Below are 22,718 nucleotides of genomic sequence, written 5' to 3'. Positions count from 1 at the left end.
AAATTGGGAGAAGTGACAGAGTCACCTTAGGGAAGTCTCCCTTTCTCTCCTGCCTGTGGCTAATCTCAGGGATTAGCCAAGACTAACCTGGTGAGAGCACCCTTCCTCCATGCTAGTAACCTGCGTGAATGTTGTGGGAGCAGTTTCAGGCTGTTCTGCAGGTCTCTTCCAGTACCTCAGAAAGAGGGGATAATAGAGTGATCAATGGCACGCTTCTGCTGTGTGGGTTACGGATCTGGGGTAGCAGTGAAGTATTGAAGGGTGTAATGCAAAAGGAACACTCAACTCGAACTCTAAAAACTGCAGTGGGTGTGAGCAATGCATAACGACAGATTTGTTAACAAAACCATGAAAAACTGCAGATAACAAAAAATCCCAATGAAGCAGGGCATCTTTGCACTTCTGTTCTTTTTATATATTCTGTAGCATCTTCAGTTTAGCTGAATGTTATAGGTAATTATGACCTTTTTCAAAGAAACACATAATCTAATTTTAAAAATTAATGGGGACTCAACACAATATATGCTTTGACTGATCTGCCTCCACAAGCTCAGTGTTAATGCAAAAAACACCTGGGATGTAGTTTAGTAGGTAGAGAGTCATAACTATTGGGAACTATGGCTACACAATTTTAATTCAATGAAATTCATTAATAGAGTTTGAATCATCTCGGAATAACCCCACAGACTTTTCTGGTGAATGAGGTCTCCTCACCAACACAGGGGTTTTTTTTTCCCCTGTCCCGATTTCTAGGAAATGACAAGCTGTATTAAAGCTTCCCTGGGTGGCAAGAGCCTTCCCCTGGCTGAAGCAAAGGTGCATCTAAGAGCAATGCATTTACTGCATGGCTCATTTTCCCTCTCCAGTTCGTTCCTACATCCTGTGGTCACTTCTGCCTAGTCAAGACAGAAATCTGTTAGCTACAGAAACTTAAGGCATGCTGGAAGAAACAACTGTGTTGTCACCACACTAGTCTTCCACTGGCTCTGTCGGAGCTGTGCTGACATTGTTAACTTCCAGAGGATTCGGCTGGGAAGGAGAAAGCAGTGCTTTTCTTGGTGTCATGTTGCACGGTGTAATTGGAGATTGCCGTTTCTATCTGTGACATCCACGTTTTCTGTAACAAGAAAAAATAATTTGCAAACCAAGACAATCTACGAAAGTTCCAGTAGTTCAGCTACATAAACACCCGGAGCCTTTGGTTTCATTTAGACTTTCTTCAGGCCCATGCTCCTAAGGGGGTAGCCACCTGGTGTGAAGGCAGCTTTGGAAGGGAAAGGTAGTATTTCAGTAACAGACTTATAAAATAAGATGATACCTATTCCAAGTACTAAACAGTGACATGGAAAGAATTCACTTGTCGCTTTTCCCCGAAAAAGTCCGTCTACTGCAACTTACGTTTAAGAATTAGTGTTAGTGGTGGTCACATTTCTGTGCATTAGGAATTAGAGAATGAAATTCAACTTAGAGGAGAAAGAAACCACTTCTGTGAAGTGCCTGCCACACTTTCAGATGTTACATACGGTGCTGTTACTAGAAATGTGATGTGTGAAAATGAGGGGTGAGTTTATATAACAGTGGGATTAATCACACCATCTGTTCAGTCTGAAATCGCAAGGTGCGTGTTGTGCACAGAGGAGCATGATACAGTTTTCTGATCTGAGTACTGCATATGAGTTGGGGGGGGCTTGTTTTGGTGTTGACTGCTCTGGAGGGGCTGACCATCTTCATTTCTTTTATGCAAGAAATGGTATTTTTTTTTTAGCAATCAGAAATGATAACATTTTTCAGCAAGAACATGACCTGCTTTCAACCCTGATATGAAACTTGTGCACGTTCAACAGCAAAATTATCTAATAATGCTCTGGGGTGTTGTTTTGGTTTGCTTTTGGTCAAATGCCACACAACCACACAACATAACAGATTCTTAGCACAGCATGGCCGTGTTTAGGCTGAGATCTTCCTTTTGGGACAACACAGCTGTGCAATTAGAGGAGAACAAAAAGGTGTGATACTTACCTTGGCAGTCTCTGTCTGAGCCTGTAGCAGGAAGACTGCTATGCACTGACGGTACCTGTTTTCATGCTGTATTAGGAAAGCATTTCGCAGGCTGAAGACTGGGGAAAAAAATGTGGAGAAGTATTTTTACTGACAGGGTTAGTTTTTCGTTGTGTGGGAAGCTTTATCACTTCAAAAAGTTAATTCTGCTTGCATTTGTTTTATTTTAATTGCTTTATCGTTGTGCAGCTAAGGTGCTCTTGAGTCTGGCTAAGGATCCTTAGAAGTTTCCATTCCAAGTGGGCTAAATTGTAACTGAAGTTAGAGAAAAAATATCAAAAAATAAAGAGAAAGGCCCTGTTTTTATATTTTTCAAACAGACCTGTACGGCAGCTGCCACGTGGGGAAGTGGCTGCGCTTGGGCTGATGGTGGGTTCGGGCTCTCCCTGGGGCATCTGCATGAGCCGGCGTGGCTGCCCAGGGTGCACCCAGTCGGTGACTGGCCGTAAGGTCTCGCGGGGCCCAGGCACATTGCCAGCAGCGCTTTGGTTCCTGCCAAACCTCTGCAGGAGACGTTAATCCGCGAACAGCAGCACCTCCCGAGCCCTGCAGTTTACTTGGAGCATCACGTCGCAGGTTTCCCTGCAAGGGGGGGATTCTGCACCAGTGGCGCATGTCCGGGGTCAAGGGGTGGCTTAAGGCTGGAGCAAGCTCAGGGCAGAGGAGGGGAAAGGATCTTCCAGTAGCTGAAATCCTGCGGCAGGCCTGCTTGGGTGGGCTGGTAGTAGCAGGGAGGGGCCACAGTAGCCTGTTACAATGCACTGGGTTCACGTGGTGTTGCTTTTTTTTAGCTGGAGATGATCGTTCTGTAAATGAAGCAATGGCGAGCGAGGTGGAGGCTTGCCTCCCCAAGCAGAGCCCTGCTGGAGGACAGCACGGATCTCGAGCTGCCAAGACAGGGCAGCTTTTTCCTGAGTCTACTAGAGTCGACGTATCTTTTTGATAACCTTATCTAGATCATATAGTTTCGTCTGAAGCCATGTACTATGTAGAAGATCTTGCTGCTGTGTAATGCTCCTTGTCCAAGCATTTCCAAGTGATTTACAGTCAGACCTCAAAATGTTCCTGGACGATGAAATGTCCCATAATCCTGGTTTTATAGAAGAGGAAAGTGGAGCACAGACTGGTTAAATTACTGCTGGGAATCAGCAGCAGAAATCCGTAGCGGCAGAGGGTGTATGTTTCAGAACTCCTACCTTGTGTCTGTCTGTGGTCAATGGGAAACACAACTTTGCAGTCCTAAAAATTACTTTACTGGGCAGTGCTGGGCATTAGGCTGTCAGTCATGTTTTCCAAAAGAAATTCTGTGGCTGTAAGGACTACCAGTCTTTGATAACAGTGACCAACCAGGGGGTCTGGCTCCTTCAAACTTAGTGTAAAGCATTATTACTGGAGCAACAATAAGTAATTGCAAAGATTAAATCCAGAGCAGAACGTTGAAAGGAAAGTAATTCCTAATCAGAAATTCCGTTGTTGCTTCCTGTTTTCAGAGACGGGTTCCTGCTGTTACACTTACATGTGAAGGTGCCCGTCTCGCACAAGGCCCTGGCACTCGCGGATAGTTCTGCCTTTAGGGTATCTTCCCAGTGTTAGGAGTACGCCACTGTGCCTCTTTCCCCTCCACTGGGTAAGAGTCCTTGCACTTCTAGTCCTTGCATTGAGGTCCATTTCTTTCCAAAGTGAGATCACCCTCAATAAACTAATGGGCGCAAAAGTACTCGTTAGATCAAAAATCAGGGTTTCATTTTTGAATAACGTGATGGATCACCACAAGTCACGTGCTGTCCTTTCTGAGAACATGCTAACTAATCTTTTGCTGCCATCAGTAGTAAAAGTCTCCTTGAGGCTGCAAACAAATCGGCAGCATTTCCCAAGGTCATACATTCCTGAGAATATTTAATCTTTTTTTTTTTCTTCCCCCGTGCAAAGGGACATTTTCCAGTGACAGTGGAAGTTTTGCTTGTTGCTTTACACAGCATGGTGGAAATGTCAACTACAAGCTCCCTACAGTAGTTTTTCTCGCTATTTTTATTGTACCCCACTCCAACAGGTCCTGCGTTAGGATGGTGCTTCCAAGGTGTTACAGGACGGTAGGCCAGTAACGGAGACTGCCGTAGGTACAACTGTAATACAGCTGGTAGGAATATGTGGGAGAGGAGTCAGGCAGTGGGGTCCAGAGTGCAGAGGAGGGCCATACCCAGTGGGCAGAGCCTGGGCTGGGACACAGCAGGTAACTTTGTCTATTCTGCTGGTTGTGGCAGGGTGGGGGGAAGAAGGAGGACCCTGGGTAGAAATCGCTGAATGTAGCAAATGCTGGCTTGGGGGGAAAAAAATATCCAAAAATCTTATTCCCATCTCCATGGTGGCTTTTATGGCCAATGTGGTACATGCAAACCGGAGGGGGTTTGCACCACCCTCCCCAGCACCCAGGAGCTGCGGGCCTAGCACCTGCCCTGGGCTTAGGCAGGAAGGTGGGGCCGCCCGCCCCCCACCCTGTGGGCAGGAGCTGGCTGCCCTGAGTGCTTGGTTTCTGCTGGTAGGAAGAGGCTTGTTGGGCAAACAGACAGTGCCTGGAACATGCTTAATAAAAGGTTATTCTCTGTGTTCATCCCCTTATCTCATCTTTAGGCATTTGCCTTTTCTTGCCTTCCTTTATTTCCCATCAGCATTGATGCTGAATGCTCTTTGCTCTGGGTGAACACATTTCAAAGTAACCATAAATTTTTTAGGCTCTACGTTTATTTTCCATATCTACTGATTTCCTACAGAGCACTCTAGCTCCCTGAGCTTTTCCTCATAGCCTTTAGGATTAGGATGGTTGACAGGCCCCAGAGCCCTGAGATTTGCATTACTTTTATTTCTCTCTGATACAGGAGGCTGTTGGGATCTGGGCAGTGTTAGACTGAGGTGTGTGAGAGCCTGTACAAATGGCTCAGACCAAGAGGACACCTTGTTTTTCATGCCTGCTCCCTCGCCCAAGCTCTGGTTTGGTAACTCCAAGAACATTGTTACAGCTGCTGGATGTCAGTTCTCGCCCCTCCTCGCCCAAGGGCACAGCAGCAGGCGTTACTGGAGGCGGTTTCCCCTGGCAATGTGTTTTGGATGTCTGTGAGCAAGGAAGCATGGATGTGCGGCGGGTGATTTCCATCCTCTTGAGAGCCAGAGGTAAGCAGCAGTAGGACGTAAATTGCCTCTGCAGCCTCCTCAAAAATTGCTGGTGAGGACACCCAGGAGAGGAGAGCAGTGAGGTGGTGGGCAGTGGGACAACCGAAAAAATGCTGCATGACCAGTATGGAAGTGAAAATGTAACTGGGGAAAGAGGCCCGGGATTTGGCAAGGCATGTTAGGAAGTTCTTAGTTCATGAGAAATAAGTCGTTGGAGTCTTGGTATCTTCTTTGGGGCGAATGGGTAATATCTGACATTGCTGGTGTGCATGTGAAAGCCGCTGTTAGAGGCAGGGGGACATGGAGTGTGGTGTCTGTGTCAGCAGGCCGTGCCTCGCAGGAAGAGCAGAGCTGTGAAGTCAAATGGTACTGAGTCACCGGCGTTTGCTCTCCAGGCACCTGGGTGGTGGTTTGGGGGCAAACAGTGTCTTATCCTTACACTGCTGCGCATGCAGTGGCTGGAAATGGTATTTATGAAGGCGTTCAAATGCGCACGGCTACATACCTGTAACGTGGACGGGGTCAACGTTTTTCAGTATCAGTCTGTCCAGTGGGATGGGCTGATCTAGGACTGTGCAGAACCCACCCTCTCTTATGAACGACTGCAACTCAGGAGTGAGGGAAGGACAGACAGGAATTAAGCCGGTGTCTGAGCCCCCGTATTTCTGGGAATAGAAAATGAAGTTGGTTAGCTGGTTGTATGCCATCTGCTCATGAAGTTTAGGCACTAAACAGCCCTAAATTATGTGTCTTCTCTTATCAAAGGTACTCAAGCAGCTTATTTGCCTGAGGAACCTCAGAAAAACTCATCGATAGCTGATGTTCTCCTGCAAGGTCACACCTTGTACTAAAAAAGCTGCTATAGAAAAACAATGCCAGTCCAGAGGCAGAAACCAGTCAGTCTAAAGTGTTCAAAGGGTTTTTTTTCTTCCTTCCCCTCCTTATTTCAATAGCAGGACTTTTTCCTGGTTCCCTGGAGGTGTGTTTCCCCATCTCCCCTCCTGTACATGCAGAACACAGACTTGTTGGGGCTCCAGAAGGGTTGCAGCCCTTCACAGAAGGTTTGCCTGTACATGTACAGGGGGCCACCCTCAAAGAGACTTGCCTGAGGGCACCAGATTGCCCTCCCTTCACCCTCCCCATTGATAAGGGACCGTGCTGCTGCCCTACCATGTCTCACTGCACACCCTCTCTGACTCCTACAAAGGCAGAGCAGGTGCTACTTTAAAACCTCAAGAAGTCTTTAAATCAGACACAAACTTCTTGAGATTTATGACAGGTCTGCTTAGCCTTAATTTACATCCTCTTCATAAACTGAAGTAGCTAGATGTACTCCTACACTGAAGCTTTACTAATTTCAGGTCATCCAGTGTCTATTTTGAGTGGCTAACTACAGATATTCATCATCCATAGAACTCACTCTATAGCATCTTTCATCAATAAAATAATTCTTAAGAAGAGTCATTATAGTCTCCATTTTAAACTAGGGGAAATCAAGACACAGAGAAGTCACAGAACAAGCTGTGTTGGAACTGAGAATGAAGCCAACCTTCCATCTATTATAGCATTTCCCTGTTCTCTTCCCTTTTTTTTTACTTCTTTCCAACCGTTCTGTTATCTCTGGGATAAAAATTTCTCAGATTGCTGGACTGAGTCATGAGGGGAGCATTAGAAAACTTCTTACATTCTTGAAACTTTTCTGGGCTTTAGGAATCCAGCAGCACATCAGAACACCAGGGAAATATTAAGGTCTGGTAACGTAGATTCTGCCTGTCATACTATTCCTGTAACATACGGAGCCTAGAAGCAGGGTTTCTAATCGGTGTGATGGTTTGCTATTAGCCTAAGAAATATCGCCCGTCCTTCATGCTGATTAGTCACCTTGTGTTTTTATCGTTAGATTGATCTTCCAAAGTACATTTGAAATATTTGCCAAGCTAAAAACCTTAACAACCACAACCATCTATATCTCTACCCATTATTACCTTTTTGTTACGTTTAATTTTGGTAATTAATAGGAAATCATTGAATAGGAAGAGGTAGACGTCAAGGAGTCTTGTGCTCTCTGGGGAGGAAAACAAAAAACATCAGTTTGATGGTGTGATTATTTTAAGCAGTTGCCACTTCTAAGATGAGGCACATCTATGAATCACTGCATCTTACAAAATGCTTTTAACAAAGAAGCATCGTTTCCAACGTAGTACACAACTACTCATCCCCTAGTCTACACTGTCAAATGCAGTGCTTAAAAAATCACGTGTCTCTTGATGATTGGGCTGTTAATACTTGTACCTTGTAGCAAATACCTCATTAGGAAAAAATAACTTCTTGCTTGCCAGGAAAAGTGACCTGGATCACCCGAGTACCTATGAATGCAACAATCAGCATGCTATAAATTAGCAAATCCTACCTGGTAAACGGTGAATCTTCTGAAAATGGCAGAGATAAAGTGCCACCTTTTCCTGGTACTGTTAACTACTGGCTTGCTGCCCTTTACACAGGCTTTTGCAGCAATGAAATGTTAATTGACAACGTCGCAAAAGCCTTCGGTTGGAAGGAACCTTTCCAACAACCGTAATGTCTTCCCTGAGCCTTCTCTTCCTCCATCTGAACAAATCCACTTCTCTCAGCTGCTAAAGATTCTCAATTACAGGATTACCCCAAAACCCATGTAATTGTGATCTCAGTGATCTCAGTTTCATTCACAAAAGCACAGTTCACGTTAACACCAAACGTGTGAGTCTGTTCAGAGTCACGACTTTAGGACATGCTTCTTTCTGTTGTGTGGTATTACATCTGACTTGTGATTTCATTTTTGGCTTGAAAGATATTTCATTCATATGAGTGGCCGAATGCCAGGCACTTTCATGTTGCAGACTGCAGGCAGCTGTCTGTCTTGGTGGGATAGACATGCCTCATATGGCTATGGACTCATTTGGGTCACAACACCCCATGCAGTGCTGCAGCCCTGGGGACGAGTGGCTGGAAAGCTGCCTGGCAGAAAAGGACCTGGGGGTGTTGGTTGACAGTCATCTGAATATGAGCCAGCATGTGCCCAGGTGGCCAAGAAGGCCAACGGCATCTCGGCCTGTATCAGAAACAGTGTGGTCAGTAGGACTAGGGCAGTGATTGTCCCCTTGTACTCAGCTGGGGAAGGGTCTGGAGCACAAGTCCTGTGAGGAGCAGCTGAGGGAGCTGGGGGTGTTCAGCCTGGAGAGAGGAGGCTCAGGGTGAGACCTTATCGCTCTCTACAGCTACCAGAAAGGGGGTTGCAGAGAGTGGGGGTTGGTCTCTTCTCCCAAGTGACAAGTGGAAACGGCCTAAAGTTGCACCAGGGAAGGTTGAGATTGGATGTGAGGAAAAAAATCTTCACTGAGAGGGCTGTCAGGCATTGGAATGGGCTGCTCAGGGAGGTGGTTGAGTCGCCACGTTATTGAACGCGACAGAAGGACTCTCACTTTGAGTGGCAGGAATTGGCCAGTCAAGCTGATTTCTTCAGCAGTCTGAATATCCAGATGTGACAGTAAACCACCATGCAGGTCGCTCATCCTTTTGGCCTGTTTCTCAGTCTCTCTCTGACAAGCTGTACGCTTGCTTTTCCTTTCCTGAACCTGCCCACATGCGGTTGCGGAGGTTCAGTCTGACCTGACATAACAAAATAGGATTCTGCTAAGCTACCTCCCGATAGAGGACGTTTAGGGACGTTACCTGCTAGTGTCAGCCTCCCTTCATGGAGGAGAAGTCTGTTCGCTGAAGACAAAATGTTTTCACTGCTGTTTTCTCTTAAGCTTTGCTTCATAGACTTGACCCAAAAAAGAGAGAAAGAGTGGTGAAACTTGTGTGTCTGAGGATGAACTTGGAGGCAACCAGCAGTTAAATAAACTGAGCAACGTGCACTCCTATCTCGGGCTAAATACATCACAGTTAATAACTGAGCACAGCTGTGTTTCTTCAGCAGTGCTATTGCTTACATGTGTTTACACTTTTGAAATGTTAAGATGGGTTTTTCTTCTCTGGGGTGAGTTTAATAGTTTTTGCAGAACCACGTGAACAGACATAATGCATGTGAGCAGGCATAATCCTTGAGGTGAGACCCACTTGATGCTGCTTAAAGTCTGTCTGTATGGGTGAGGGGGCAGACACAGCAGAAAGGGGCACGTGTTCCCAGGTATGCTGTGCACTTTTTTGTGATGGTATTTAGATGTAAATAAAAGTTTCTTTGGCTCAGCCTGAGGAGTGAGGGGCAAATAATTTCTCGTTTGTCTCCTCATAAAAATGTAGTAATACTTCCATCTATCCCATTTCATTCTGCCTCCTAAAAGCAAGCACTCCTGGATCATACGATCGTAGTCTCTCGTATGCTAACTGGGAGCAACCCATGCTGCCACCCAAGGCACTGTGCACAGCCTGCCTGTTCAGCTACAGTGTCTGCAGTGCTCAGGCTGCAGCCCCTCCGGTTAGAGCTGGGCCACCCCCAGTAACTGGAATACAGGCAACCAGCCAACTTTACACCACATTATAAAGCCAGATAGGAAACTAAACCTTCCTCAAAGAAAAATGCCCTGTAAAAAATGCTTACCTCTGGGACAAAGAATCTCTTGTCACGATCCCAGACTTGAGGCCAAATTATGACCTCTTGCAGCTGCTTGAACTTCTGAAAGTTATCCAACCACTTGACTTTACCTTCCAGATCCCCTGAAATATGTGAAACAACAGTTACTGCTGAGGCTGGCAAAACCAGTCCTGTTTCTAGAAGATGCCGAATACTGAGTGTCTCCAGTGGAAGCCAGAGTGCCTCGCATGTGGAGCCCCAGATGAAATCTTGGCCTCTGTCAACAATGACTATACTCTTCTGAGGTCAGCAGAGCCAGAATTTCAAACCGTGCATTCAAACAGGCTTAAATTCACTGCTAAATGCCAGGGTCGTGTTTACTAATCTGACTGGGGAAGAGGGGAAAACATAAAACTCAATTAAACTGTAGTCTTAAAAAGTTCTTAAAAAAACCTCCTGCCTTTCTAAACTGTCTGGGATAATGAGAGAAAAGTAATTTTCATTACATACAGCCTGATCAAAAGAGTGTTGAAATCAATGAGAATTAATTTTGGAGGAAGTGGTGTCAGAAGTGACTGAAGTATTGAACTGAGATGGGGGCACCTTAGCATGTAAAAAATGGGGACTAAGTCTTTGCTGATTCAGGGACATTAGAGGGAAAGCTTTGATGGACCTGTAACTTACATTCCAAGTTCTTGTGTTGAGTGACATTGCAAGTAACGTTTTCAGACATACACACACATAAACAGTTTCAGACATACACACCAGAAGGGGAATGCTGGGACTGCAACTGTTCATTATATCACACTGATTCCCTGGTCAAAAAATGAAGGCAGATCTTTGTCAGGTGTCTGTGAATAAAGAGGGGTTACCCCTCTGTCTTTTAGTTTCCTTGGCCCAGAGGTATCTAAACTCTGAAAGGACCTATGTATTTGCCAGTAATATTGACCAGATGTCCTTTTGGGCCCATACCTAAAACTGCTGTCTCCCAGCAGAACTCCCCAGACTAGTGACAAAAACATCTTATTTTCCTATGGTGCTCATTCTGTGTCAAACAGTGTGCTCCTTGTGTGGCCATCAGGCTAGACTCCTCCTAAGACTTGGCAAGAAGAAAAAGAACCTGAGTCTATCTTTTAGGTAGTAATTCTGTCACTGGATTATTTACTCAAGACAGAGTCCCAGATATATGTATCTCTAGAAGACATTAACTCTCTCTCTGCCTCGTCTCCTAAGGAGATGTTCGAGCCTTCAGCCTCCAGAATGGGGAGAAGGATGGCGGCAGAGAAGGAGCCACTGTGCCTGGTGAGGATGAAGTGTTGCCTGGCACCTCTACATGCCAAGATTGGCAGGATAAGTGTTTTGATGATGCACTGTCTTGCCTTGGATTTCAGTGGGGGCTGAAGGAAGCCTTTGGGAATAAACATATCTGCTGATATACTATATGACCGTAAGACACTTAGAGATGCATTTGTAACATCGTGAGCAAGACTGAATGCATAACTTATTTAATTTTTAAAAATGCAGGGAAAAAAATATTCCCAGATCAACCCTTCTTTTTCCGCAACAGCTAAAGAAAAGTCTGTAGCTGAGATAGCTCTTCAGCTACGTTACATGGTAGGACCCTGTCATGTAGTGAAAGGTCACTGACATAATACTCCCCTTGTGAGAGCAATTTTATCCTATTAAGGATTAGCCCCAGCAAATCCTCCATAGACATAAGTCCAACTCAAAGACTTCTTTGTTTGAGATCTTTCTTGATTTGTTCCAATTTGTGATCTGCTACTAATTGTTTGCATGTCACTCCAAATGATTCTGAGCAAACACAAGTGACTCACTGATTCGGGAGTCCTGTGACCTTGCTCAGAAGGGCTTTGGCAGCACAAGGGTGGCACCAATAGTTTCCTACAGAATGAGGAAGGGCTCAGGGTTGTAGAAAGGCATGCACATCCTCACTGCATCTCTGCAGGGAGACCCGACCCATTCCCACTCAAAGGCCTGTGCACAGAAAGGCCCCATAACTTGCTAATTGCACACTTTTAGCCTTAGCTGCTTACGTATGGACTTCTCCACCTTCTCTTTGAGTGACCAGATAAAGCCCTTTTCTGGTTCGTCGGTGCTCCTCTTCCAGATGTTGTTAAGGAGGAGGGGATAGCGCGTCAGTCGATGCAAAGGAGCGACCAGCAGCTCGGGCAGATGCAGCCTCCTGCACTGTTTGTTTTGTTCACACCACTGCCGAAGACAAGGAAAACCCGCCTTAGGCCTCCGCTTGCTCCTGGGCAGGGAGACGCAAACGGTTTTCTGCATCATCAGCTGACTCTAAAGGGACAGGGACTAATTAACGATGGACTTCTCACAGAGTGAGAGCAAGGGCAGTAAATGCTCTCTCTATGGAGGGAATCGCATGGCTCCTCCAGAATGACATTCTGCATTGCTGCTTCCCATTCCAGATGCTGTGGCCATGCTCGCAGATCAAACAGTGCTCTTACTTATCTGCCGTTTTCACGTCATCAGGAAAACCTCCGTTATATTTGAGGGCCACCTTATGTTTTAGGGTCACCGGCTATGGAGGAACTTTTCCCTAGGCACGAGTGCATGAAATCCTTGTCAGGGAGTGAGCGATGTAAAACTCCCATGCCCTAAAAGCTGCAGAGTTTGGCTGCTACAAAGAGGTGTCCTCCCAGCTTTGGGCTGCCTGTGAGGAAAGCCCGCTTCTTCAGGTTTCTCGTTCTAAGCCTGTAATATAGATGATCAGTCTTAAGTATTTCCAGGACACAGTGGTCTGCTAATGGTAAGACAGGAGGAGCACACTCCCCCCCCGGGAGCCCCACCACTGCACTGGCTTGAGGCAGATGCAGTGTCAGCAAGGACAGAACCTGCTCTAGTGCTGTAACTTTACAAAGGTATCACTGACAGCTCTTCCCAGCCTTAGAGGGGGGTAAAATGCTCACAAGTTCTACATTTGCTTTACCTATGGTTAAGCAAAGCCTATGCTGTTGCAGAGGGGTTGCGTGCTGTTCTACCCAGAACTTGCTTCCTCCCTGCAGACACATGGGTCAGCGAATACCCATGAGTGAAGAAAGCAGCCTGGCTTTTCCTGCCAGGGCTCAGCCAAAACCCACCCCACTCTCTCATCACAAGCTCCCAAGACACGTGAAAGCACTGACATGCTCCAGGATTTCTATTACCCTTCTGGGTTATATTGTATCCCCCTCTCCTTAAGCAGAAGGAAGCCACCATATGCTTCTCCGTGTCTGCGTCATCACTGATGTGGAGTAGCATGGAGGCTGGGGGCTGTTCTGTACGCAGGGCATGTGAGTCCTGTCGTCTCCTAAGGAACAAAATACCCTACATCTAAACCAAGCTGATACGCAGGACATATCAAAGTAAAACACTGAAGAGAAATTTTACTATGTGGCTTGATTTTTTTTTTCCCTGTAACCATTTCATTTTGTTAAGGTGGAGTTCACCAAGTCAAGGGATTATGTGTGAAACATCCGAATGACAGAGGCTGGCAGTACGTGTTTTCTGCCTGCAAAAATACAGCTCTCGTGGCTTCCCTCTCTTGCCTGTTGTAAATTACAAGCATGGACTTTCACATATGCAGGGGAACATACGCTCAGAAGGGTGATTTCATGTCTATGATACCCTCTGCAGTTCAAAAAACCTGTCTAAAATATTATCATCTACACTTGCTTCCAATGAACTTTCCTAGTCTGCTGTTAAAATCCTGTCATAAGGCAGGAAGGCTGAGGACAATAAGAACAATAAAACCACCACTTTACTTTCAGGTAGATGCCAAAATCTTCTCTCTGTCTCAGGTTTTCCAAGTAGAAGACAGCTGAGGTATAATTAAGGCAATAAATCTGGTGTGTCTGGCAGAGGTCACCCTGGAAAAACTGCAGAAAACACTTGGAAACTTATCAAGAAAGAAAAATGTCATGACAAAGGGAGGAACAACGTGCATGTTACCTGAGATTTCCTCACACCTAGGAAAATCGGGGCAGAGGAAAAGGGGGAGTTAAAAAGTAAAGGGTAAGTTAAAAAGCAGCAAAAGTGGTGAAGTAGTAAAAAACCACAACGGTGCTCAAGCAATGCATGGGAGCAGAGTTCTAACTGCTCTGCAGAGGTGTGAAGCATTCTTAGACTGTTCTCATTAGGAATAAATGATGTGAAATTCAGGTAGAAGCTGGAGATAAAAAACATTATCTGTGCAACAGCTTTCCGTGGCCTCATATAGCGTGTCACATCTGAGTGCCTTAGCTCTGAGAAGTGTTGAATGCTGTCTGTGATAAAGCTCAGTTTTGTCTGGGATTTTGTCTGTCTCACACAAACATCATCCATAAGGACACCCAAAGTCAGGGGTGACGGGGGTGAGAAGCCACGCTCTAGCCTCACTTTCCCTTTTTAAAATCTTAACCCTGAGGTAGGGTCTGTTTTAGTATTTTCCCAGAAGTTTTCGAATGGCCTCTACTGCTAGGGAAAGTTCACATCCATGAACTGATTTTCTGTCTGCATTAATATTTCCAAGTTTTCAGTCATTGGGAAGTTGTGGAGGAAGTAGTATGCATGTGGATGAGCCCCTGGAGACTGCTGTTTGGCAAACTGCTGCCTATGCCATGCAGGCTGCCCGAAAGTGTTGCAGGGCAGCGCTTGGCAGTGGCAGGAGAGTTGTGTCTGTGCCTGTCTCTCGCTTAGCAGACGCAGGCCAAAATGCAAGAGGAATTTCAGTCCCATTGATCTCTTAATTAAGCATTAAATATAGTCAGAGATCTGGTCCATGGAGTAAAGGAAAGATCTGTGTGGTGGAGTGGAAGGGGCAGGAAGCATCCAGCGATGGGGCTGGGGTCTGGTCTCAGGGAAACATTTTCCATAGAGTGAGAAGTTCACCTCTGCCAGTGGCAAAATCTCCTCAGGGTGTGGGCTATTGCTCCCCAGGAAGGGAAAACCTTCCCACACTTTATTACACATACAGAGCACCTTTCCACGACCACCTCAAATATGCCAATGAATAAAAAGAAAAACCTTCTACTGGCAGGAGGTGCTTGAGGCTGAGACCAAACTGCCTGTGACAGATGGCATGCCCTTGACTGACTTGATTGCTCGAAAGAACCCGCACGCTGTGATAAATGGTCTGCTGCAAGGATGTGCTGAGATTAAGCAAGAATACTTCTAATTATGTTACCTTTCTGAGTATGGAGCTGAAATCCACAGGAGAATCTGACTTGCTGACATGCTCCTTGACAGTTTCAAAAAAAGTGTTCAGAAAATTGAGACTTATCTAAGTAAGGGGGGAAAAAAGAGAAATTAGCATCAGTAATCTTCTGAAGTTAAGTTTAAACAACTTTATTTCCCATCCCTGGTCTCTTCAAAGACTTCAGGTTTAATGGGGTGCATGTATTTTCTCCCCAACGTTGCCAGAATAAGCTTCAGAATTACGCCCAGAATTCCTCAATTAGTCAGAAACGAAACCAAATTTATACAAATATCCACTTATGTCACAATAATGCCATATGACAAAAGCTTTGAAACAAGATTGCAGTTATGCCTTTTACATTTATTTTAGGGTAGCAGCTGTATTTAACATGAACTGACATTGAAAATCAAAGTACATGAATGGTATCTCCTGGAAAACACTGATTGCGTATGACAGAGCTGTGACAATTAAGTCTTTGTAGATTTTCAAAGAAGATACCATCTTTCACCGTTTGGTTTGTTTCATGCTATTGGAGGTGAAGGAAATCTCTATAAAATGCTATAGAAAGTAACATTCCCTATAAGTTAATTTTATATGTTTGCATCAGATTCCAAAGGTACCTGCGCCATCTGTCAGATGTGGTGAAAGCCTGCCCCGAAGCCCACACTTGCCTCCTGAACACACTACTTGCACACAGATTCATGACCAGACTCAGCTTTAGGTCAAAGTTTAGGCCAGAAGGGAACATCACCCTCTGTGATACTGCTACGAATGGCAGTTGTAGCTGCACACACTGCTTTGTTTGGTGTATTTATGGGAGGCAAGGTTGCTTATAGGGTGATGTTTATACTTTTATTTTGACAAGGGAGCATTTTACACCCTTTAGAGCATGCATTTTTTTTCATGGATTCAGCCTGCTGTCAAGAAACAATGAGTGTTGTGAAATGCATGAAAAAAGGCATAGAAGGCATTGAGAGCAGCTCCTTTCTCCTGCGTTTCACCACTGTTTTATGTATCAGGATGTATAATAGATGATCATTTATCATCCTCATTAATAAGGACAACACAATTAGAACAAAAAATAGAAAATACATTAAAGGTAATTCTCTCAGGACATGATCAAGCTCCAGCCAAGCTCACAGCTTTCGTGATCCCTTGGTGGCACACAGCAATACACCTCACTTCCTTCCTTGAACAAGAACGAAGGAATTGGCAATCACGCGTCAAATAACTGTAATATTTGGCTGTATGGATGGTTTTAGCCCACAGGAAGCACAAGGTGAAACACATCAGCTAAGCATCTTTCCTTGCATCTCCAAACCTGCTCAGGTGGTCACTCTCAGCTGCTCATTAGGTGTGTGTGGTCAGTCACTGAGCAGCGGTGACCTGCTCATGTGTTGGCACTCAGGTTAATTGTCCCTACTTCTGAAGAGCTTTCCTGCTTTTCTTGTTTTTGCTAAGAAAGGGAGATGTGAGCTGTTAAGGTAAGGAACTTGATATATGCAATTTTTTTGGGGGCATGTAATGTGGTTGTGTGTCATTATTCAACTTAGAGAGCCAAAGAGCCCTTTCCAAAATTTGCTTTGCTATTAAGGATGAGGTGTTTGTTGGGTTTATCTTTGAAGTCCTGTAAAAGAGTTCTGAAGCTAAGAAAAACTTCTGTTTTGCTTCTAAAGTTAAGTGAAAGCTACCTGGGATTTATGGGTTCCTTTTAACTTTCAGCATCTGAAATTGTCCCAGCAACAGGCTACAAGCAGCCAAGAGCTGGAGCACATCACAGCTGAGCCTTGTGCTCCCCTCTTCTCCTGGAAGCTGGAGGATAGCACATGAATACAGAGCTCTGTGTGGGACATACTCTTCCACCCATGCCAAGGGAAACCCTAGCTGGAGAGGGGTGGTCACTGTATCAGTTTAACTTGCTCTACTGGAGAGATATAATAGACAGCAAAGTCTTTGTGCCCATCTGTGTGTGAAAGGAAACTTGTTATTGTAGTTATTTTGTCGCTCTCAGTGTTCTGCTTTAAGGATTGAGTAGTTAGAGTTTATCTTTGCAAATACTTTTAAAAGGAGAATTAGTCTCAAACTCATGTTTACTCAGAAACAACTGCCAAATGATCTCTCCTCTGTCTTCAAAAGCCTGTACATCTTTTGCTGGGGACATGTGAGAATAATTTGCACTGGTGAAACTTTACCCGCGCTGACACACCAAATAGAAATGAAGGAAAGGCTAATTATTTGATCCAAGTGCTAAATGTGAGCGTTGAATCTGTATATAAGCTTTACAAATGGTTTGTTGTCTCCTGTTGTTGAGCTAGTTGATTTCTGATCTCACTAAGACTTTTATTCTTTTTACTCACCTTGTTTAACTCCTCTAAGTTTGCGAAAAGTCTCAGCAAATCCACATCCAAAAGAAATTCGTTACTCTGGAGGTATTTGAGAGTGTTCATAAATATCTTCAAAAACAAAACAAATCCATGTTATTTACTATTTGTGTCAATTCAATACATCTCATTTTTTTCTGAAAAGAAGACGTTTGCACTGTAATTCTCAAGAAATGAACATTTGATTTGGGGATGGCAGAAGATGATGCTCTGAGAAATTTTTCCTGACTTTCCAGAAGGTTACATATTGGGCTTTGTGCAAGGAGGAGGGTATGAGTGATGTCGCAGGGGTGTCTCTGCAGCTGTGTCCCTGTTGTGCTGTCTGACTGAACAGGGGCAACTGAGTCCCCTGCAGATCCATGTGAAGGAGTTCATAATATCAGAGCTGGAGTTACAGGTCTCTACAGCCTTTCTAAATGCTTTCCTTCCTACCTATGCATCTGCTGCTATATAGTTGTTTAGAGTTACTATGGGAAAAAAATGTTGTGATAGAGTAAGTAGAGGGTTGATGAAGGTTTTCAATTTTTTTTGATTGTTTTATTAATCTGTTTTGAATGAAAATTGCATGTGTATTCTGGCTCATATTTTATATTATTTAAGCTCTGATGGTGATCTTGGAGCTGTGCTGAATCTGGCCTAAATCTGAAAAAGGCTTCAAAAATGTAGATTACTGAGTAAAATGTTTTGTGTATGTGTGAGAAAAGCACTAGTGAAAAACCCATCTCCCAGGTGCTAAGACTAAGGAGCTGGCGAGAGTGTTTGCATAGCTTGTGTAAGTCTTCAGTTGCCATGAACAGTTGACCTGAGAGCTTAAAGGGGATTTACAGTGGTCTTAAAAGCTCCCTCTGCAGATTCATTAAAATCAGTGGAATGTTTCTGTACTGGGAAGGGCTTAGAGTAGTAGGTATCTGTAGAACTGGCTACCCAAATTCAGTAAGTTTCTGACGGGAGAGTTTGGGAAGCTGGCGTGGGCTCAACAGTTTATCGTTCACGGGTCACACAGGACTGGCTAAGGCTCGTCTGTGGGTTCCTACATCAGGCTCACTGGGGCATCTGCACGTTCTCACCCTTTCCAGGATTTGACCGTGGTTTTTTTTTTGTTGTTGGTTTTTTTTTGTTTGGGTTTGTTTTTTTTTGTTTTTTTTTTTTTTTTTAACATTCTCAGAAGAAGCTGAAGGAAGGACACTTCCATTCTGCCTTGGATCCATAGCTGGTCTTGTTGTTCCCTTTCCTCGCGCTTCCTGTTCTGCCCCTCCAAGGAGGAATTCAATCCAATACTCTATTCCCTTTACTTTGCAGTACTTTCTGTACTGCCGATGCCAGTTTTTCAGCAACATGGAAAAATGTTTCACTAATTTTTTCCCTTCAACTAATAAGAAAACAGGATTTTTCTGTGCAGAATAAAAAAAAAAGAAAGGGAAGATATTTAGGGAAGCTCACATCCTTTAAAATGGTATATTAACTTTTGATGTCCGATGGATGGAAATAGTGCAGCTATTGTGGCAGTGTGTAGTATTCTTGTCCATATTTTAAAGTTCTTAAAATTCACCAAGATGGAGGCAATTTGGAGCTTTTGGGAGGGGAGTTGTTTTTTACTTTGCTTGTTTCCTTGTAATATTAGAACTACGGGTCTGCTGAATTCTGAGGTTTTCATGCTGTAGTCAGGATAATCTAACCACAGCTCTATATGAAGTTGAACGAAGAGTATAATGTTACAGACCAGTGGTAGAGAAATATCTAGTATAGTCAATTGGAGAGTGACTTTAGTTCAGAGTTAGTGAGAGGAATAGTGGAATATCAGCTGAAATTACTGAAAGATCTGTAGTCAGACAGTGTGTACAAAGCGCTAGAAAGTGATGTCCAGAAGAAGAGATGCCACTGAGAAGGTAAAAACCAAAGGGAATTGTGGAAGCAGGAGGAGCAGGCAAGAGAGGAGGAAAACCAAGTCATTCCCCTGTAGACACCCAGTGAGAGGTTACAGATGGCTTTGTCTGCCATGCTGACAGCAGGACAAATAATGTTTCATTATTTTTGAGAAATGAAATCTGAAGTTACCATCTTGAGAACCAGCAAATGATCCAGAAAGTAAGTGCATTCGCTTGTGAAAAGTTCCCACACTGCTGCTTCTTTTTTCATCTCTAATCGGCTGTCGACGTCTTTCTGCTCAGTCTGTTGCACCTTCATAAATTCATGCCAAGATTTACTCTATTGATTGAGGAAGAAAGAAAACCACTGACTGTTGCATCAACTGCTCCAGACCTTATGAAAAGAATTTATGATCTATTTGCCCATGTAAAGAACCCAACTACCACTACTAGGGATTCTTCTTCCGAAAACTTAGATTCCTTCAAAAAGATTAAAAAACCTGACATTTTTCTCCAAAATATTTATAATACAAACACACTGAATTTGAAACTAACACAGTATGACAGTGTATGTTTGCAGGATGCTGTTGGGTGTGTGTTATCTGAGTATCACCCTGGTAGTCCCAGCTAGGTGTTTTCTGTGGCTGGAGGGACCTGGAGGCCAGGATCCTTGTTTATTTGGCAGACAGGCTTCGGTCGGGTTTCAGGAGCTGAACCTTGTTGGCACTGATCTCCGTGTGGCCGCCCCTGAACAGCAGTGGGGGGGACTGTGTCCCATTTGGCATCTCTGCGATATCTTTCTCCAGGTGCTGCCGAGAGGGTTGTCTTGATGCCTGGGCACCTCGCTCATCTAGGGCAGTCTGGAAGCCTGGCAGAACCCAGGTGGCTATGAGGGCCCGTGCTGACCACCTGTGACAGTTTCACCCCTGCCCCTCTGTTTCAAACAAACAACAAAAATAGACTTAACGCTTATGTGCTGATTTTGCAGAAGGGTCTCATATCCAGATTAATGTAGTGGAAAATGGTAACTTGAACACAAAATTTTTATCCCCGTCTTTAATTTTCCGTGGTACAGTATACTGAGTATTTTGATACCTTAAAGCAGAAAAATTCATATGGGCTGCAGTCAATGATCTTCATGGTTGAAAGACAGTTTTCCATATCAGATGCTTGCTTCTGTTTGTCTTTACCCTGTGAATGACACAAAACCCCCCCCACCCCCAATTCATACCATGTTTTAAAATTCAGTAAGAAGTTTACTCAGCTCAGTAACCTGGCTTGCCCTTAAATGAGCAATTTCCTCATATTTCCAGGTTCTCCTACACAGAGATGAGGCAGTGATGGCAGGTTTATTTGTAGCAACGTGCAGGGTGTGTAGGTGGCTTAGGTGTGGGTGTGCAGGATCTTATTTCTGTGACACAGAAGTCTTTGGCAGGGCAAATGGTTTGTATGGCAACAGGCAATGGGCTACCCTCAGAAGACAGGACAAATGAAATATTTTGCTTCCTCCAGCACTGTCAGAAGTAAACGACAACAAACTCATAGTTGAAATCATCGTCCTGCTGTACATATACAAAACTTGTGTGTTTATTTAAAAAAAATATTTATTAGAGCCACGTATTGAAAAAACCTCCTTTGGTCAGCTGCAGAGTAGTGTCTATAAAATGAGCTTTTAGAAAGCTGGAAGAGCAAGAGGAGTTTTTCTGTGTGAGGGATCATGAAATAAAAACAATTGCTTTTGGTTTGGCTTTGTTTTTCAGGCAGACAGTGCCATGTAAAAAATTTAACCAATATTTATGAACTCTTAATTTAGTGCTGTGAGCATAGACTTATAAGGTGTTTGCCTAAGTTTTATCGGCTCTCTGGAACAGCATACTCATACTTCATGGATTTCTATTGTCTGAACTTTAGGATTTAACTCAAGCCAATTTTGAAACATGTGTTTGATTATAATATTTGAAATTCAGAGTTTAAGCTCAACTCTTAATTTTGAAAGAAAGCTTCAAATGGAGCAGAAACAACAATGCAGTTATACATACACGTTTGACCAACACATCAGCAAATGAATCACCATAAATTAAATTTTATGGCATTTAATAGCCTCAAAAATCACTCTTGGCTAAATATCAAATGCATTTTATTGCAAATATTTTACTGAATTTAAAAAAGTCTCAGTTTTAGGCCACGCACCTTCAATTGATATAGAAATACTATAAAATGGAGTGGGAACTCTTCTGCGTGCTAATCTGAGTGCTTTCAGTGGTTTTGCTTTTACAAACTCTTCTTTGATAGTTGAGATTTAGAAGATAAAGTGTAAAAATTATTAGGAAAGGACTGTTCACAATTACATGTTTAGGGGTGCAAAGTTATCAAGACACTTGTAAATGATTTTTTTTTTTAATGATGAACAACACTCAGAAAGGAAATTTGGCTACCATAGCAAGTGAAAATTTTCCTAACTGGAAAAGACAAGGAAATGTGTTAGACAAGGAAATTAGCTCAAGGGTGTTGGTGTGTATGCTTTTACTGGTGAGTGTTAGGGTGCCCACGAGGGCAGAAAAGGCCTAAGAAAGCATCTAGAAAGATTCTTTGAAAGATAAAGCCTGGTTCCCTTCCATGTGAATGGGAGTTAGGTGGAGCTGCACAGGACCCACTGCCACCCCTGAACACCTGGAATGAGAGGTCCTGCATTACCTGCTACGAGCACCCCTCTTCCCACCACCCACAGGGACGGGGGCTGCGGTGCTGGCCGCGTTTTCCTGTGCATCACGAGCAGCGACACGGGTGGGTGCGCTGGAGCCACCCCACCTTCATCGCTCATTAATGTCTGAGCGGTTCCCAGGTGAGCTGAGACCTCTGCATTCGGCTCACCCACTGGCTGCCTGTCTCCAAGGGCAGTAAAGTGAAGAAACTCTTTTTACCCAGATTAGTTGTGTGAGAAGGCAAGGTCAGTGCCAGGAAAAAAACATGGTGAAATACTCACAACTCCTCTTTTGGCAAACGGCCACCTTGGCTTTTTGGACTCTAATGGGTAGAACAAATGTGTTATCAGTAAAGAAACAAATAGATAAAAATAACACTGTTACTTATATGCTTTAAATTTTTTTTTTAAGATGCAATCCAATATATTATACTCTACTTGGCTCCGATATAATACTTGTGTTTAGGCAGTTTGTGCATCAGGCTTAAAACTCATTAAGCCTTTTGGGCTCCTCCCAGCAAGAATTATGTCTGTCTGTGATGGGATCTTGGATGACACTAAACACTCCCATTTGCTGCAGATGATCAGTAAGTGATTGCCAATTCTTTATGTGGGAAAACACATCATACATCAGGACAATTCTTGAAGATACCCATTGTTTTGAGGCAAGAATTAGGCTGTGTCTGCTCATCAGTGATATCTTGGAGATGTGCAGGTATTTTTAATTCCTGTGAATAAACAATCCAACAAACCCTAAGCCTCAGATCTGTCATGGGGCTGGCACAGTGGCGCAGGCTGTAAT

General features: G+C 44.0%; 1 protein-coding gene across 1 annotated transcript; it reads right to left on the bottom strand.

The window, feature by feature from the left end:
* Positions 1–1,009: 1,009 nt before the first annotated feature.
* PLEKHG7 (pleckstrin homology domain containing, family G (with RhoGef domain) member 7) lies at positions 1,010–20,355 on the bottom strand. The gene is made up of 12 exons (XM_010148405.1): positions 20,311–20,355; positions 19,406–19,555; positions 17,327–17,422; positions 14,958–15,053; positions 13,558–13,671; positions 11,830–12,004; positions 9,803–9,918; positions 8,932–9,025; positions 7,209–7,288; positions 5,729–5,888; positions 2,020–2,117; positions 1,010–1,117 (listed from the first exon to the last, which is right to left on the bottom strand). Exons 1-12 carry the CDS (start codon positions 20,353–20,355, stop codon positions 1,010–1,012), a joined length of 1,332 nt encoding a protein of 443 aa, XP_010146707.1.
* Positions 20,356–22,718: the final 2,363 nt, after the last annotated feature.

Source organism: Eurypyga helias, unplaced genomic scaffold (genome assembly GCF_000690775.1).
Source record: "Eurypyga helias isolate BGI_N326 unplaced genomic scaffold, ASM69077v1 scaffold12860, whole genome shotgun sequence".
NCBI classification, from domain to species: Eukaryota; Metazoa; Chordata; class Aves; order Eurypygiformes; family Eurypygidae; genus Eurypyga; species Eurypyga helias.
This window is presented reverse-complemented; position numbering and strand designations above follow the sequence as displayed.

Coding starts and splice junctions, on each gene's coding strand:
- PLEKHG7 (XM_010148405.1), bottom strand. CDS start 20,355: ATGAAGATCATTGACTGCAGCCCATATGAATTTTTCTGCTTTAAG. Junction 9,919..11,829: donor GAAGGTGGAGAAGTCCATAC/GTAAGCAGCTAA, acceptor CACATATTTCAG/GGGATCTGGAAGGTAAAGTC. Junction 5,889..7,208: donor AAATTAAACGTAACAAAAAG/GTAATAATGGGT, acceptor TTCTATTCCCAG/AAATACGGGGGCTCAGACAC.